The sequence below is a fragment of the Schistocerca gregaria genome, chromosome 2 (genome assembly GCF_023897955.1).
Source record: "Schistocerca gregaria isolate iqSchGreg1 chromosome 2, iqSchGreg1.2, whole genome shotgun sequence".
Taxonomy (NCBI): domain Eukaryota; kingdom Metazoa; phylum Arthropoda; class Insecta; order Orthoptera; family Acrididae; genus Schistocerca; species Schistocerca gregaria.
Genome location: NC_064921.1, coordinates 620,258,570 through 620,278,614, shown reverse-complemented (window position 1 = coordinate 620,278,614; position 20,045 = coordinate 620,258,570). Strand labels below are relative to the sequence as shown.

At 38.0% G+C, this 20,045-nt stretch overlaps 1 protein-coding gene across 7 annotated transcripts in view; it reads right to left on the bottom strand.

The window, feature by feature from the left end:
• LOC126334604 (uncharacterized) overlaps nt 1–20,045 on the bottom strand; it is a 270,217-nt gene that overhangs the window by 96,637 nt on the left and 153,535 nt on the right. For all 7 annotated transcript variants that reach the window (XM_049997000.1, XM_049997005.1, XM_049997002.1 and 4 more), the window contains 2 exons: nt 12,255–12,431; nt 5,076–5,216 (listed from right to left, as the gene is read on the bottom strand). In XM_049997000.1, coding sequence (XP_049852957.1) covers nt 5,076–5,216; nt 12,255–12,431 — 318 coding nt within the window. The remainder of the gene's footprint in view (nt 1–5,075; nt 5,217–12,254; nt 12,432–20,045) is intronic.

The following is a 20,045-nucleotide window of genomic DNA, read 5'->3' as shown; positions in this document are numbered from 1 at the left end:
AACACACGCGAGACAGATAATGGTAGAGGTCTGTTCTATGGGAAAATTGCTCCCAGCCACAATGGGACACCAGTAGGGAGATCTATGGTGTTGGGTTTGTAGAGTGAGATGATTTCAGATGTCAAGTTTTGGTTTTGGATCTAAGTGCTTGAGAGGCTTCTTGAGGTTACGCTGGACTTTTGGATCAGATGGGATTATTTCACTTGCAAAGACCAAATCTACAAATGGGTATTTGCATAGAACCATCCTAAGACAACTTATTTATGGACCATCTGGAGGAATCCTTTGTATCCAGTCAACACTTAAAATGTCTTTTCTGGTTTTGGATTCACTGATGACATCCTGGACTCATTGCAAGGACAACTTTTGCTCTTTCCTCCATAACCTCAACATCTATTCCCAAATCCACTTCACCTGGTCCTTCTCAACCAACTGAGCCACCCTCTTAGATGTTGATTTCCATGTCCCCCATGTCTCAGATTGCTCCATAAATAAAATAAGTATGTCCATATCAAATGCACCAACCACAGAGAGTACCTCCACTTTAACAGGTGTCACCCATTCCACGACAAGAAGTCTCTTCCTTGCAGCCTCACCTTCTGTGGATGTTGCGCCTGCAGTTCAAAGCAGGAATTTCTGAAATATTCTAATAACATTACCAGAGCCTTTACTGACAGATGGTATCCTATACAGCTCATATACAAACAAGTCTCCCATACTATGTCGTCCCCTCACATTAGTAAACCTGTTAACCAGCCACTTAACACCACCCCTCTGATCACCTAGTATCACTATGGCCTTGAGAAGTTCAATCACATCCTGCACCAGGGCTTCCAATACCTCACGTGGAGTCCTAAGATGAGGGATATCCTACTCAAAATCCTTTTCACATTCCCTTAAGCAGGGTTCTGCTGTCCACCCAACCTACAGAATATCCTTGTCCATCCCTACCCCCAATCCTGCAACATGTAAGTCGTTCCCTTGTGGTCAGCCCAGGTGCAAGACCTATCCCATACATCCATCTACCACCTCCCACCACAGTCCAGTCACAGGCATTTTCTACCCTATAAAAGGCAGGGCCACGTGCGAGAGAAGTTACACTGTATATCAGCTATGCTGCATTTTCTGGATGTGTTTATGTGCGCATGACAAGTAACCAACTGTCTAATCACATGAGCCACAATTGCAAAAACTGTGGCAAACTACAAGCTCGACCATCAACCTGCCAAATATGCTGCGACCGACAACACAAACCTTGCCTTTCCTTTCACTGTTCTGTCCATACCACTCCTCCTCCATCCAGATCATGCACTGCCTTCTCCCATCACACTACTTCTCCTCCCCATATGGGCATTCCCCTCTCCCCCCCCCCCCCCCCCCCCCCCCCCCCCCCCCCCCCCCCCCCCCCCCGTCTCTCTCCCCTTTTCAACCCCTCTCCTTTTACATCTTTACCTCTCTCTTCTTTCCTTCTCTCCTTTTTCTCTTTCAGTTCCTCTCTTATTACATCTCTTGCTGTACCCTCTGTGCTTTTATCTGTCCAAATATCTGCCTCCTCCTTGTTACCCCTTCCTCGCATCCTTCTGCATCCTTCTCACCTCCATCAGCTCAGGCAAATGCTTTCACTAAATGAGCATCAATAAGTAGTCCCGCCATGGCCAGTGTGTGTGTGTGTGTGTGTGTGTGTGTGTGGTGTGTGTGTGTGTGTGTGTGTGTGTGTACTCATGCTGGAAGAGGAGTTACTGTTCAAAAGCTAGTGTGAATGCTGTTTTCTGTTAAATGTTACTGTGTTCCACACATCGACCTCTTATAGGTGAGTGGTTGCCTTTCCCTTATTTTAATATATTATATCAAACACGGCACTCAATACAGTTTTGTTTTTTTATGTGAATTACGTGTAGTGCTATATTCTGGAAACCCTACATGTTTGATACAATTTATATTTCTTCAAGAACAGGATGAACTTAAGCAGTTTCATACTCAAGTTCATACCAATCCATACAATAATGTGTACAAAAGTTGTTAAAATACAAGCAGTCAGGTGGGTACAATGACAACAGATTTACTCTTTCACTGCTGATGCACATCGAGTCCAATCTCTTCTGGGAATCCAAAATGGATACGAGATGCTATGCTAACAGTGTGTAACAGGCTGGGAATTCGGATCAGATGGAAAGTGTGCTCAGACGGCTGAAGCATGGCTCACATTAAGAGGGAGATCCGGGTTTGAGTCCCAGCCTGGCACAATACTAACAAATAAGCAATAACATTAAGCAACACAGATTGTATGTCAGTGCAAAGGAAACAGGAGTGGGGGTAAGGCAGTAACTAATACAGGCAATGCTAACTGAAAGCAACTACAGAAGTCAAACCACTCACTAATACTAAATACACATGCACATTACACACAAATGGTTTCTTGTGTGGAAGGAGGTCAGATAAAGGAAACAGTACTGCATTACTTTAAGACACAGAAAAATAAATTTAAAAATAACAGTCTGATGTAAGGAGGTTATAAATCAATAATTACAAGTAAGTAATTCATTCATCTGTCAACACACAAAATTTCCCTGTCATATCCCATGTACACATTGATGACAATTTCACACATTACTAATAACTTTATTTATATATAATGCATTTCTTTATCACTTACAGTAAAGGGATGGTCTACAATTTTGACATGGATTGCTTCCTTTTCGGGATGTATAAGGCAGTCAAAATAAGACAAAAGAGATTCGTCTTGACATCAAAATCATCTACAGTGTTTCATAAATGGTATGAGTACCATTAAAACATGAAAAATATGAAGGTTTTCACAGCAAATTTTTGTAATAACTCATTCTGGGACACGCAACTGATAATCAGAAGTTACTCATAATCCTTAAGATTTAGTCTTCTCGCTCATGGTGTCAGTGAGAAAATAAGTTCCTCAGTTCGACATACTGTGAATGTCAATGGGCAACACATAGACAATCAAACAAACTGAGAGAGAGCACTTAACTAGACAATTTATCTGACAAAGAGTGATATTAAACAGTTCCTTTAAAGAGATATTGTTAATGAATTTTTGCATAACCTTAACGTTCATAATTTTTATGGATATCAGCATGTCATTCAAACAGAAACATCTGACAATTTCTTGAACTAAATTAAGTGAGGTCACTTTGTTTTCATAAACAGCTGTGGAATTAAGTAGAACACCCATATGTACCAAGTGCAGAAAACTATGTATAGGAGGAGGGGTATGGTAAAATAGGAAAAGGTTTATAGACTACAAAAAGGAATACTGGAGCAAGTAAAATCAGGACACGATACATGTAATGAAAGTGAACAATGTGGAGGCAGGCAAGATGAGGAAAGGGGGTGGGGGGGCAAGATGAGGAAAAGGGGGAGGGGGCATGAAAAAAAATCAATTCTAGTACTGAAAAAGAATAATGACTACTCAACCCAAATAAAGCTGAAATCCTATTAAATTTTACATTGTATAAAATGTAGCATTATCCTCTTTCTTAGCTCATGATTACTGGGGCTTGTGAATGGGTACTTGGATGATGATGCAAAATTGGTAATAGGGTAATGGATGACATAAATTTCTTGGAAGGATTCTGGGAAAGTGTGGTATCTCTGTGAAGGAAACCACAAAAAAATACTATGGCAATAAAAGTAACAATTCTGCTACAGTGTTGGGAATCTCCACCAAATAGTGATTACACCAGACACTGACTGAAATATAAGATTTGTGCTACTAGAATTGAAACAGGCCAGTTCAAGCCCTGTGAAAATGTAAAAAAGATGTTCAGCATTTTAAGTGGGAATCTATGGAGAACGGAAATTTTGTCCTCAGTTTATCCTATTGGGTAACTTTAGAGAAATGACACTAAAGGTAGAATGTGCTACAAATTTTGCTCCCTCCATCATGCATTCTGAGTATGAACCAATTATCTAGTTAAAGAGTATACCACTCAATGTAACACAGACATTTTTAACGGTCACTTTGTAATTCATATTATACAAATCCATGATACCTGTGTCTCCCCTTACCAGTTTTTGTTAGTTAAAAAAGTGGGTACTGTCCCTCCAACATATTTCTACAGTTGCACAACTGTCCTGGCCTAAACCTGCTAATCCCTGACCACCTCTGCCTCTGGCCCCTTTTAATTCTCCAGGTCATGATCATCAATCCTTTACCTTTTTATTTCATTACTTTCCCTTACTGGCTTCATATCATCCTCAATATTTCTGTTCTTGCATATAAGTTCTATTTATTATTTCATTTTTAGTTATTTGGCCCCACTTCTTCCTAATTCAATGGATTTTAGCTGTCACTTTCTTGCCTGCTGTTTGGGAGGAGATACTCCTGCTTTCATTTACATCTAAGAGCAACCATTCTGCTATCTCTCCCACCTCAGTTCTAATCTCCATTCATGCCAGTTACTCTACCATGCCAGGAGAGAGGGAGAGGGAGAGGGAGAGGGAGAGGGAGAGGGGGGGGGAGAGAGAGAGAGAGAGAGAGAGAGAGAGAGAGAGAGAGAGAGAGAGAGAGAGAGAGGGAGAGGGGGGGGGGGAGAGAGAGAGAGAGAGAGAGAGAGAGAATTTCTTTCCCCAAAATTAAATATGCAAAAATTCTGAGATATGAACAAACAGATTACCTTTACCTACCCATTTAGCATTAAGTGATTAATCTTAAAGATGACGTAGACCCTGTACTTTCAATCACTGAAATGATATAAGGTAAACAGCTGTTATTTTGGTTATGACACTGTGTCACCTTCTGCATCAATCTCTCTCTCTCTCTCTCTCTCTCTCTCTCTCTCTCTCTCTCTCTCTCTCTCTCTCTCCATGAATGACAATGCCTCTTACTCAACTGCAGACAGATCTGCCAAGTGCAGTTAAAAAGGCATACAACTTGCACATCAGTTTTAAAGTGCAATAATCTATTAAGTGCTTCCAACTCACTAACACTCATATGAAAAATTCAAGAACAATGACAATTGCTAACTATTCAGGTAATTACATTTGCACAAAATGACGTACAGAACACACATTATAGCAAAAACAATGTGGTTCCTACTCACATCTTTTCCACTTGAATGATCTGTGTCATCTTCCATTGAGTCCTCTGACACTCTTAAACACAATTTACTGTACCCAGAGGCATCTGAATCAGATTCACACGAAGATGAAACTTGGCAGTTTCTTGGGCTTTCTATCATTTTCTGGAATAAAATGAAGATTATCAATACATGATACATAGAAGAGACTAATTGAATAACTGCCTGCATACACCAAAAAGAATAGTTAGTGTCGAACATAACACTGATATTCAGCTCATTTGAAAAAATCTGCATACAGTAGAGATCTACTGGAAACTGGAAAATTAGCATGTAAATTATATACCAGTTTTTCTAATTTGTGCACCGGCAGTGCAAACAGAAAAAGGAAATTACTGATGATCAGCTATGGTTTATCCTCTGTAATATTTTCACTGTTTAAATATCACCAGTTCTGTCTCCATTACAGTATAAATGTCAGTGTGTAGTTCTCTAATGGACAACATTATATTTTAACAAAATTTTTGAATCTGGCAGAAGGTGTATTATTGTAAATTGCAAAACTGAGAGAGAAAGAAAATATTTTTTTTTTAAAATGTGTAAGCGAAGATAAATGAATAGAGAGAGATTATCATCAATTACTATACACTATGTTCTCAATGCAGTCAGTAGTACAGTGGTAATACAGACTTTAAAACATCATTTAGTGATAAAAATCCATTTTTTGATAATGTTATACTTCTAAAGAGTATCACAGGGCTTCTTGAATTCTAAACCAACACCAATTAATGATGCTTTTATAGGAGCATACTGTATAGATTACTCCCACAAGGAAAAGATCTTTGTGTTCTGTCATTACAAACAAAGGTAACTAAGAAGCATGAATTATCCATGGCCTAACACGTCCAACATTTTACAAATAACTTCAATAAATATCGTCCTTTTCAAATTTCAGACAGATAGTCAAAGCAATTTTTTGCCCTCTCACCCACCTAAAAACATTCGGAAGACTTCTGCTATTTGGTTTAAAATAGATGCAAAACACTGTATTAGATTAGGTGCCATATCAAGAATATCATACATCATAGAATATACAACAAAGATAGAGAAGGGATAGTTGCACATTTCATTGTCAATGAATTCGGAGTGTGCTACATACTTACTTCAGTGACTACTTGGAGGTTACTAGATGGTAATGGCATTAATGTTAGCAAAATATTCTACCACCTGATTCTGTTCATCATGAGTCTGCCTAACTACAGTGACTAATGGAAACCTACCATCCCTTTCTGTAAATCATTGCAATCTACTGCACTGCATCGTTATTAAGACAGTGTGCAGTTTTATTCATTTCATAATCACTCAACATCAGCAATTGTTCTTGTTTCATCCAAAAATTTAGACAATATGGAAATATTTTGGCTTGGCAACAAAAATTTGTACTTTTTTCTTTTTTAAATTCAATGAAGCTCATTTCAAGTCAATACAATTTGCCCAAAAATTAGTACAGATAAAGACTGATGTGTAATTTCACAAGGTCTGCAAAATATATTTATTCTTTGTTAACATCACTAATTTACAGACCACAAAATATTTTCCAGACACACGTTTCTTTAGAAGTGAGAAAAGGTGGAAGTCAAAGGTACTGAATCTGTTGCACATGGTGAATGTTCCACCAATTCAAAATTCAAATACCTCAGTTACCCCACTGTCAAAACACATCTGTGGTCGGGTGCACTTTACTGATGAAACATACCTTCCCTTGTTCTCTTTTGCTATCTAAACATTTTCTCATGTATTATTTTCATCCAGTTGTCCCAGTGGACTTTTACTTAATTCATACTGTTATTTGTTTTGTCCTCTGCAAGGTAATCAAAGATAATATCTCTGTGTGCCAGAAGATGCCGGCCATAAACCTTCACACCAGATGAAAGCTATTTCAACCCTTGTAGGTGCATGACTGCTGGTTTCCTACCATAAGTCTGACTACAGTTTCATATTGGGTATGAAGTATTGGTAACAATTGTCATCTAGTGCAACATATCAGCACACAAAACCAGTATGAATTGTTCCTATATCATACTGTGCATTTTCTCAATCGTTTCACCTTTGGTATTAGTTTTATGGGATGAGATTCAAAACAAAGAATTTAATGACGGCACCAAATTCCAGTTAAGGTTTTTGAATGAACGGAGTATTTCAGCGCAATTGTTTCTCCCAATCTAGTATTATCTGGTTTATCTTTGCATGATCGTTGTTACCTTGGACTTCTTCCCCAGCTTTGTTCTAATTACTTTAAACTTCAAAATTGTTACTCCACATTTCTTTGCATAACTTGCAGCACCACTACTGAGTTAACACTCTGAACATCCTTTTCATTTCCACATACATGACATATATTACATGACTACTTTCAATATTCCATGTACACAACAATATTAATCTGTCAATAGTTCATTTCCATCATTGACAACATGCTTTTATTGTTAATATTACCACACTTTTAAAGTCTGTGCATCTTTAGGGCAGGCCTGTGATCCAAGGAACACTTATCTGTGTATCTAAGAGGGTATTTCCTTCCTCAAAGTCATTGTGATCACTGTTCCATGCTGAAGACATGCTTTGTTCCTCAATATAGCTCACCATATGCAAAGTAAAAAAAAAGCCCTGCACAATATCTCTACCGCATGTTAATTTATGACTTTTAGCTGCAAATATCATTAGTCAGTCAGAAGCCATAGGGATATGCATCAATCTTCTGGAGTAGTACGTATCACCAAATATTCCCGCACTTTGATCATATCTCCGTAAATATCTCTCCATGCTATATGTAATGTGGAATGTTTGCACCATTTAAAAGTCTTTTTAACTAATAATCTTATTTGACACATATATTCACCCTTAATATAAACAATATCCTAATATATTTTGGTAACAACTACCTTATTTCTTTACACTTTTAGCAGAGAAAAAAAAAACTCTACATCAGAAAATGTGTGGGAAATATATTACTGTGAGAGTAATGTGCATTACTTGTGGACACAGCATTGCTTTACAATGATAGACATTTCTAATAATGTTTCCACGGTTCTCAGGTGAACTGCCAGATCCAATTGTCTAACATCTCTAATATTTCAGCAGACAACCATTCCGCCATAATCAGGTGGTGCTGATGCAATTAAATATCATGGACTTTAAATGAGTGGATGTGGGCGTAAACCTGAGAACCACAGAAACATTAGCATATATGCCAGAAAAGCCTCAGATTGCATATTTCTTATAATGTTTACTTTTGTCTGCCAAAATGCAAGGCTAGGATATGTAGAAAATTTAATGTATTTTATAGAGTTCTGACTGTTAATACAAACTTCAGCAAACAAAAATGATTGTACTTCCACGCCGTGGCTACAAGAAATAATTTTTGAAACACTGAACTCACATTGGTAAAGTAACAAACTCTGGTCACCTTTCCATTTCATCATAGGTTTCATTTGGCCTTAACGCTAATTTTTTGTCAAATTGCATTTTGAGAGCATAGAAATCTTAAACTTTCAAATAGAATCTACATTCCTTAATTAGTTTGCTGTATATTACATCAGTGGCATAATTTTACACATATTTCATATCTTTTAACATTGTCTAAGCATAGTAACTGATGATTATAAAAGTAGGGAGTACATAAAATGTAGTCTGGCAATGACAAGAAAAGCTTTTCTGAAAAAGAGAAATTTGTGAACATCAAGTATAGATTTAAGTGTCAGGGAGTCCTTTCTGAAAGTATTTGTATGGAGTGTAGCTGTGTGTGGAACTGAAACATGGACACTAAACAGTTTAGACAAGAAAAGTATAAAAACTTCTGAAATGTGGTGCTATGGAAGAATGCTGAAGATTAGATGGTAGATCACATAACTAATGAGGAGGTACTGATTAGAAATTGGGAGAAGAGAAATTTGTGGTACAATCTGACTAAGAGAAGGGATCGGTTGGTAGGACACATTCTCAAGCATCAAGGGATCACCAATTTAGTACCGGAGGGAAGTGTGAGGGGTAAAAATTGTAGAGGGAGACCAGGAGTTGAATGCAGTAAGCACATTCAAAGGGATGTTGGTTGCCGTAGTTACTCAGAGATGAAGAGGCTTGCACAGGATAGAGCAGATGGAGAGCTGCATCAAACCAGTCTTTGGACTGAAGACCACAACCACAACAACATTTTCTTTTTACTTAATGTCTGCAATCTTTTACAAGTAAGGCTAGTTTTATTCTGCACAACATTGGAGTGAGTCTCAGAAATTAAGTAGTTTGATACTAGCGAAAATACATTATACTACTTTCACTTCATTCCTCAGGCACAGCCTTTCTCCTTTCAAATCAGTTTGAACTGTTATCTCTTTACAGGTGGTGTGCTTACATACAAAATCATCAGATCTGTCTCCCAATCCATTAAAACAAGTGTAGGTCCTCCTTTCTAGGTACATCTATCTTTTCTTATACCATACTATATGTGTTTGAGTACACCATTCTGTTTATAACCAACATTTCCTTTTCCTAACCATCCTTACTTTTGAGCCACTGTTGCTCCTATCTTGCAAAACTCAGTTGGTTGTGTGTTTTTATCTTATTTTAGTCCTCTAAGTATGCACCTTTTGTTTCTTTCCTTTGTGACTTATTCACATGCCACTGCAGCTAGAAAATATTGTCATGTTATCACTTTATTGTGATGATAGTTATATGACTTTTAACATGTCAAACATTATTTAAGTAGTCATGTTAGGACATTACAAATGTCATTTTAGTGGTCAATATTTGGCCATTTCTGCCTTGTTATGGCACAGAGTAGTAAGGGGTTGAAAATTAGAAACTTTTAACAAAAATTCATTCACCTTGCTACAAACAAAGTGCGGTCATGCCAAGGCAGAGACAGAACCAGGAAATAAACAGTATGTCACAAGTTGGTCAGGCCTCAACAAGTTACAACACCACACTGAGAGAGAGAAGCTGAGCTCAGCAGAAAACAGCACAGGACAGAAAACCAATGGGAACATGACACACACATTCGTTAGCTCATAACAGATATCTAAAGAAACTGTACCTGCTTCACAAAAACCAGTACCAGAGAACCTAGAAAGCAGTTAAGATCCTGTTAAGCAAATATAGCAGAAAAAGACACACACATTCAGTCATTACGAACTGAGCATCACATCACAGCCTCACATTAGCTCCCTTTAAAGACTTGAGATCTCCATCTCTCAAGGAGTTGATCACTGGCATCAATGGTGTTCACAGTAATAGCACTAGATTCCATGATTATGATAGTCACGAATCCATGTCCCTTATACTCCAGAACAGCCTACAAACCAGCCTTAGATGTACTTCAGATGAAAGTCTTCACCTGATGAACTTTGTACTGTCTGTCACCTACCATTACTAATGAAGAAGCTGACCGTCTTCCAACACCACCACATCATGGACTACTGACAGCACCTAACTTCAGCATGGAAACCAGCAGCAGAGCTTCATGGGGGCTGACGTTCCTGTTCAACACGTAGGTGCCACCAGGGACTGAAACCTACCTGGCCAGTAGGAAGGAGAGTAACCAACCACACGACTTCTAACAACACATCACGGATGGGTGATCAAGTGTCAACATAGAATTCGGAGTAGAATCGAGCACACTCCAGCATCTAGTATGAGACCATTCATGCTGGACCATAGCTGTGCTGGTAGCTCACTACACCAGGAGATCATTCACTTTTCACCTGGGCCTGCGGGCGAAGAGCTGAGTCAGCAGCTGTCAGCAGGAATCCAGCATGCAGTCGAATGAGGGATCAGCTACAAGGCCAGTGTGGAACAAGATGACTGTAAATATGGTTAATAAATAATTGAACTATGACAATGTTTTACTAGCATCGGAGATACTTCACAGGTTCCAAACTGCTATCCTGATTTCATCCGGAGGTGTGTCTGCTCAGCCCCTCTGTAGCCTACATCACTGTAATGTTGCTAACACATAAACAAAAAATGTAAAAGCAATACACAGTAAAACAGGAAAGGTATATTAAATCAATTTAATCAACTGTCTTCTCTCTTCTCAACTAACATTTCAAATATGATCTGTACTTTCCAGACATACTGCACTGGGAGTCACAAATTCACTGAAATTATTTCTTCTAATGTGATGTTACTTTTTTTCACTTTGTGTGACTACTATTCTCTTAAACTTCTCTTGGAGTTTATAACGGACTTTGTTCTAATTGTTTTAGAATCCAGAGCTGCTATACCACATTTTAAGTACAAACATGCAATACTACTGTTGAGTTAACAATCCATATATCCTTTTCATTGCTACGCACATGAACTACATTACACAATCACCTTGAATATTTCATACACAGAAGAACAGTAAAAACTGTCAAAAGTTAATTTTTCTGACAACACATGTTCATTGGTAATATAACAATGCTTTGAAGGCATGTGCATTCCTAGGGTGGGCTGGCAATCAAAGGAATACTTATTAGGCATCAGAGCACATATGTACTCTCCCAAAGTCACTGCAATCACCGTCTCTTCGTATAGCTCACCACAAGCAAAATAAAAGTACACCGTCCCCCCCCCCCCCCCCAAAAAAAAAATGTACCTTTTAGTAAGAAAACATACGGATTTACATCACTCCTCTGAACTGGAATGTGTCACCAATTTGCACAAAAAGTTGTGACACAGTTTATGTTACCCAGAATGGTGATCAACTGTGCTCACACAAGCACTCCTACTATGCACCCAGCAAAGCCTAGACTTCACTGGCTGCCACACAAAGGGGTGGAAACAATCTCTCATTTATAAATAAGAAAACATTCTCAGTGTCGTGACAGTTTGACAGAAGATAAAGGATGTGACATATGTTGAAATATTGTGGTATTTCAACATTGTCACCTGGCTGAAAACCCACGAGCTTATCTTCAGAAACGTACGTCTAGAAAGTCTACACTTACACATACACCAGTGTTACAAAAACAAAATTTTCTTGGTACCAAAAACATTTCTGTGTCAGGCCAAGAACTTTTCACTTAGCTCTTCTATACAACTTAATCTTTATAGCTACTGGCAATACTTAGATTAAATTATCTTAGGTTCCCACGCAGTATGACTCAAATAGTTAGTATTACTCACTCATTAAAAAAACTTGAGCCTGTTGTAGAAAGTACATACCTCACTTTCCTCTGAAGTGCCAGCCAAAATAAAGTCTGAATTTGGTTGTGCTTGCTGCAGGGAAGTTTGGTTTTGTCTCTCCCTTTCCTGTTCACGAGATCCAGCATGCCCATCATCTGACTCAGAATCATAGGATGATGATGAAACCTCACAATGTGTTGGACTTGCTGGTTGTGCCTTAATACAAAAAAGGAAAAACATTAAACCTTTCTGTGCCAAAGATCATTTATTAGTATTTTTTTTATAAAAAAAAAGAGTGATGAAGAAAAGAAATGACAAATTCAGACATAAGCTTGAGGGCAGATGGACAAAAGATTGTGAACCAAAAGTATGAACAGATTGTGATTTGAAAATTATCAATAATAGCCCTGTGGTCTCTAACCTGAAGGCTCTTTCTTCAGAGGTGAAAAGGAAATTAGAGAAAAAATGTAAGAAGATGTATTGGTAAAACACTGCACAACCATAAGTCTTACAAGCAAAAAGAAGATAAACTGATTACAAAAGAAAGGGGTATAATATTAGATAACTCCAATAAAACAGAAAGCAATCATTATGTTTAGAACAATGTTTAATGAAATATAACAATAACTATATTATGAAAAGAAAGTTGCTACTTACCATACAGTGGAGCCTGCGTGCGTGCACGTGTGTGTGTGTGTGTGTGTGTGTGTGTGTGTGTGTGTTTTCGACAAAGCTTTATTGGCTGAAAGCTTATACTGTGACAGTCTTTTTGCTGTGCAACTCAGCATCTCCGCTGTATGGTGAGTAACAACTTTCCTTTTCATAATATTGTTACATTCCATCCAAGATTTCCATTGCTTATAAATGGAAGGGCCAGGACTTAAATAAATCAAATTATGGCCAAGAAAAACTCACAAGAGATTAAAGGAGTTAGAAGAGTCATTGTAACTGCAACAAAATAACAAAAGAGTGAGAAAAGCCATAAAAGAAATCCTGAAAAATCTAAAAATAATAAAAAAAGAGCTACAAAATGCTAGAACAATATGCAAAAGCAGATGCTTTATCAAGAGTATCAAGAGTTAAGAAAATCAACAAAGTATTTATAGGAAAGTAAGAGCAACAGTAGTACAGTATATAGGTTATAGGTATTATACACTATATCTTAACGCCAAATGGAAAAAGTTCACTGTTTCTGAGTTATGTTTTAGGGATATGTACCTTGACAAAAGTGTGTACCTTATTTGCCAGACACTCCTGGTGTCTTAAGCTGCAAAGCTACAGAGGTGTTAATCTACTATTGCCTACTGTTCTATTTATATTTTGCACATAGCTACTGTAGGTTCAGCAGATTTCAAATCATTGCTTCCTTTATGATTTCCCACACGTCACTGGGTGTAAATACAATAATTTATCACACTGATGGTCAATACAGTCACCGTAGACAGGCTACAGCTATTCTTGCACACACAATGTAAGATCAGTGTGATATCAAGTATCGATACCAACCTACTGGCATATCACAGTTGACAATGGGATTTCAAGTTTTCATCCAATGCTCACAGCTCTCGTGCAGGATTGGGCATGCCCAATGGTCATACCAATATTGATATGGACTTGAAAGCACAGACATTAGCACAGTATGAACCAGCATCTTCCAATTCTGACCACAAAAGGCACCTGCACAGACTATGGAAGACACAACCTCTAGCAAGTCAGCATTAGAGTAGTTATGGCCTCAGTAAAACTTCTTAAATAGACAGCACAGCTTGCACTGTAGCACTGCAGTGTTATGAGTGAAGCTCACAGTAATGTAACATCTCGGTAGCTGTTAGTTCACCCAACTCTATTACCTCATTTATGATTATGAATTTCTGAACTTTGGCTAGGGATAACTTTGGTTTGTTGTTGGATTTTATGTAGTCTGCTGGTTCACTGTGGCATTTTTCTCATCAGCTTAACTAGTGGCTTTCACAGCTTTGTCGTTCCATGTAGTTACTGTCTCAAGTGATACTATCATTATAGATGGTGGACAGGTGAGAAGGAATGTTCTCCATGTGCAGTGTTTTCACTACGGATCCACAATTTCTTGCATTGTGGAAACAGTAGCCCAGCCTCAGCAGCATCTGTAGCAGCAATAAGAGTAGCATCACAGACGGGAAAAAATATTGGAGCAGCAGGTAACAGTACAGCAAATCTGTAACAAGCAATTATTACAACTGCTGCACTCACAACAACAGTCAGTAACACCAGTGTTGTTGTCTTGAACACAGCAGAAGAAACTTGGGACATCTATTTATGGCATTTCCTGTTCTATTGCATGGCAACTGTGTGCCACTTGATACCCGGTCTGGTGGCATACTATATTTCTACCTTCTAGTAATCACTTACATGAATTGCTGCAAAAGCTGCAACCATTGGCTGATGAAATATTACGGGCAGTAAACTCACAATTTACCTACAGGACTTAAAATTAACCATTAGATAAAATAGTGAGGTCAGTCCTATGGAGCATTGGACATGGCACTTTAAGCTTTACCCCAGCTGTGCAATTCTAATGTGCCTCTCGCAATGTATCTTGTGCACAGAATGAGAAACATTCTGGAAACATCCCCCAGGCTGTGGCTAAGCCGTGTCTCCGAAATATCCTTTCTTTCAGGAGTGCTAGTTCTGCAAGGTTCGCAGGAGAGCTTCAGTAAAGTTTGGAAGGTAGGAGGCGAGGTACTGGCGGAAGTAAAGCTGTGAGGACGGGTCGTGAGTCATGCTTGGGTAGCTCAGTTCGTAGAGCACTTGCCCGTGAAAGGCAAAAGTCGCGAGTTCGGTTCTCGGTCTGGCACACAGTTTTAATCTGCCAGGAAGTTTCCTGTCTTGTGAACCATTGCCAGTTCACAACGTCATTGTCAGGTTGTCGTCAGAGAAACACAATGAAAGAAATGGATTAACCTTTTCAGACTGATACCTTGATGAAGTCTCACAAAGGCGAGGAGCATTTTTTGTAACTGCTTTAGCTCAGTAACGCTTCAAGGACAATGCTCATGGTTACAGAATATTTAGTAACTGATGTTGGCAGTTAAATGACAGCTGTCATCTTCATCATGCTCTTCATCTATAAGCCTACCAGCATGGCATAAATTAACTAGTAAGTTGCCCTGATGCCACTGGTTGGCTCCCCAGGTTGGAATGGGATGCCACATAGCATCTCCAACACAACATTGTTGCCCTGGCACTGTAATACTGCAGAAATTACAGAAATCATTCTAATTGCTTTTCGAAGTATGGATGATACCAAAGTCATTATTATAGTATGGGTTGAGAGACATACCACAAACCCAATTACCTAGTTGGCATGTGCTTGAGCAAGTGGCTGCCGCCATCAACATGGCATAGTGGATTGTTTGACGCTATCAACCACTATATAGAACACCAATCAATCTGGTGGGCCAGTGGACTGTAAACAATCAGCAGACAAAGGTCCAGGTGGAAAACAGGGACAGTCATGTCATTAATCAGCTGGCACATGTACCAAAGCATTGGCTATTACAGTGGGCAACACCAGTAGATCCCACTAAGCGGACAAATCAAGGGTTTCAGATAGCTAGAAACAAGCACCATAAATACGATCATTACTTGTAGTTATCTCACTCAGAGAAAAAAAATGGTTAGGATGTGTTTCTGTTTGGATTCCAAAATTAACAATTACGCAGCACTAGTTTTAGTTACCATCCTATTTAGCAAACTTGACAAGCTTTGCCTAGTGACCAGAATCAGACATAAACCAGAAATGACTTGAGATGCAGAGGAGACTGGCCAAGAGCACTGACAGCGAGCCGCCAAAAAGTAACGATTGGATAACACAAGAGACGGCCAGAAAAGGGAGATAGCACAGCAGAATAACAAATCCAGTGAGCAAATCAAGATTGAAAACTATGTTGTTGTTGTTGTTGTTGTTGTTGTTGTTGTCTTCAGACCTCAGACTAGTTTGATGCAGCTCTCCATGCTAATCTATCCTGTGCAAGCTGCTTCATCTCCCAGTACTTACTGCAACCTACATCCTTCTGAATTTGCTTAGTGTTTTCATCTCTTGGTCTCCCTCTACTATTTTTACACACCACGCTGTCCTCCAATGCTAAATTTCTGATCCACTGATACCTCGGAACAACTGGTCCCTTCTTCCTGTCAAGTTGTACCACTAACTCCTCTTCTCCCCAATTCTATTCAATACCTCCTCATTAGTTATGTGATCTACCCATCTAATCTTCAGCATTCTTCTGTAGCACCACATTTCAAAAGCTTCTATTCTCTTCTTGTCTAAACTATTTATCATCCATGTTTCACTTCCATACATGGCTACACTCCATACAAATACTTTCAGAAACGATTTCCTGACATTTAAATCCATACTCAATGTTAACAAATTTCTCTTCTTCAGAAACACTTTCCTTGCCGTTGCCAGTCTACATTTTATCCCCTCTTTACTTCAACCATCATCAGTTATTTTGCTCCCCAAGTAGCAAAATTCCTTTACTACTTTAAATGTCTCCTTTCCTAATTCCCTCAGCATCACCCGACTTAATTCGAATATCCTCGTTTTGCTTTTGTTGATGTTCATTTTATATCTTCCTTTCAAGACACTGTCCATTCCGTTCAACTGCTCTTCCAAGTTCTTTGCTGTCTCTGACAGAATTACCATGTCACTGGTAAACTTCAAAGTTTTTATTTCTTCTCCATGGATTTTAATACCTGCTCCAAATTTCTCTTTTGTTTCCTTTACTGGTTGCTCAATATACAGATTGAATAACATCGGGGACAGGCTACAACCCTGTCTCATTCCCTTCCCAACCACTGCTTCCCTTTCATGTCCCTAGACTCTTACAACTGCCATCTGGTTTCTATACAAATTGTAAATAGCCTTTCGATCCCTGTATTTTACCCATGTCACCTTTAGAATTTGAAATATAGTATTCCAGTCAACATTGTCAAAAGCTTTCTCTAAGTCTACAAATGCTAGAAATGTAGGTTTGCCTTTCCTTAGTCTTTCTTCTAAGATAAGCCGTAAGGTCAGTACTGCCTCACATGTTCCAACATTTCTACGGAATCCAGAGGTCGGCTTCTACCTGTTTTTCCATTCGTCTGTAAAGAATTTGCATTAGTATTTTGCAGCCATGACTTATTAAACTGACTGTTCGGTAATTTTCACATCTGTCTACACCTGCTTTCTTTGGGATTGGAATTATTATATTCTTCTTTAAGTCTGAGGTTATTTCACCTGTCTCATACATCTTGTTCACCAGATGGTAGAGTTTTGTCAGGACTGGCTCTCCCAAGGCTGTCAGTAGTTCTAATGGAATATTATCTACTCCCGGGGCCTTGTTTCGACTCAGGTCTTTCAGTGCTCTGTCAAACTCTTCACGCAGTATCATATCTCCCATTTCATCTTCATCTACATTCTCTTCCATTTCTATCGCCAATGTATATACCCTCTATATACTCCTTCCACATTTCTGCTTTCCCTTCTTTGCTTAGAACTGGGTTTCCATCTGAGCTCTTGATATTCATATAAGTGGTTCTCTTTTCTCCAAAGGTTTCTTTAATTCTCCTGTAGGCAGTATCTATCTTACCCCTAATGAGATAAGCCTCTACATCCTTACATTTGTCCTCTAGCCATTCCTGCTTAGCCATTTTGCACTTCCTATGGATCTCATTTTTGAGACGTTTGTATTCCTTTTTGCCTGCTTCATTTACTGTGTTTTTATATTTTCTCCTTTCATCAATTAAATTCAATATTTCTTCTGTTACCCAAGGATTTCACTGTGCAGTAGCGGACTGATGCAGGCAATGCTGCCATTACACTAGCAGACAAAGACAATGATGAGGAGGAAGAATGCTTGTATCTTTCTGATCATGATATAGACTCAAGTTAACACTCCCTTACATTGGTTCAACCACTTACACTTTGATTAAAAGGCACACATTCTATGAAAAACTTAAGAAGTACTTCTTCACTTATAGATTTACCCATTTTTCCAGTAATCCTCCTACATAACTTTGACTCCCAATATAGGAAGTATGTTACAACCCCATTTTTGATCAACTACATTTTTTGACATGTTGATTTCACTACCCCAATCGAATATCTTATTTATTACTTCAGCAAATAATATATCTTTAATTATTGATCTTTTACACTGAGCTCTCCTCTCTGAAGCTACTACTTTTAATAATTCATCTGTAAGTTCTCATTTCTGCTAATAATTCAAGTCCTAATATATTGGGGGTTAACTCTGACACATCCAGGTCCCTTGGAATATATGCTTCCTTGGAACTTTTAGTGTTTTCCACATATTCTGTCTCCACAGTTCTCCTTGTATGTACATAGATTTCCAGTTTATAACTAAAGCTGAATTTTTGTAGGGTTACTTCTAAGGTTTAAATAGCAGAGAACAAAAATCATGGCACTTCTTGATATCACATTACATACATCTTCTCTCACTTCAATCCATAACTGACATTGCTGAAATGGAGTAGTACATACACATGTATCATATCACCACCATTCTTGTAGCACATTTCTTACAATAATTTCTGAATTTTGTACATTTCACTCACTGTTTCTTGCTTATTTCTTATTGTTATTATGAAAGTATGGAAATTTATTGTGTAATGAAAAGAACAATTTCTTTATTCTAGACACCTAACCAAAGTAAAGTTAATGTACTTAGGCACTTCTTAGTAATTGCTTGTTTTATTTGGGCAAAACTGTATGGAGTAAAAAAGGGTGCTAAAGGTTTCTTGTAATTACTGCAAATGGTGCTGACCGTTGCTCTGCATAATGTGTTGTACAATAGGCATACTTGATCAAGTTCACAAACCATGATAATGCAGACTGATAACACACAAATGGCTGAAGTTAAAGAATATTGTTTGGATGATAAACTGAGAGTTATAGTGAGCTATCAATAATAATATTGTCGAACAATTTCCTAATCACACAAATTATTCTAAGGGGAATTTGCATTACATCAAAAGTATTTTCCGAAAAACCAGAGGTGTCACAATGTCCAGGCCCAATATTCCACCAAAAACAAAGAATATTTGCTACAAAGAATATTTGCTGCAAATGATAAGAGGATATTCTGAATGAAATACTGAAAATTACATATACACATTTTCCAGTATTTGTAACATTGATCATAATTTTTTTCTAGTAATTTTTAAAAAAAAATATATGGTGCTAATTTGCCCCTAGATTCTTGCAGATGAATATAAAGGTGTGGAAATAGAACCCACTCACACTTATCTCTGGCATAACTGTACATGAATGAGTCATAACAAACAAAAATTGTACAACTGACTCATTTTCTTCCCCATTGTGAAATGATAAAGGACAGTTATTTCACAAATCCTGAGTGATTCGCAATTGTAGGGATGACAGCGACCTTCACCTTCACATCAGTTATAAAATTCTCTTCAGTATTTTCGATTACTGGAATCTTCACCCTACGGTTGATTAAAATAAACTTTATCTTCTTAGTTTCCTATACTGTATGGTTTGTTAAATCTGCATAACCAGCTCAAGGCAACCTAAAATCACCCATTTGCATTTCACTTGTGGTTTAGAAACTCGAATCTCAAAGGTCTCTCTTGATAACAGTACATTGCCCCTCTCATGCAGTTCTAAATTTTTAAAAGTTTTTCTTTTGCACTATTCCGTTTTGTTATGGTGCATTTTTGTTTCTTCATGTAATTCTTTCTGCTATATGAACAATTCAAATTCAGATTTTACAAAATGGAGCCAGTTTATCACAATGTTTAACTTTAAGTATTTTTTTCATC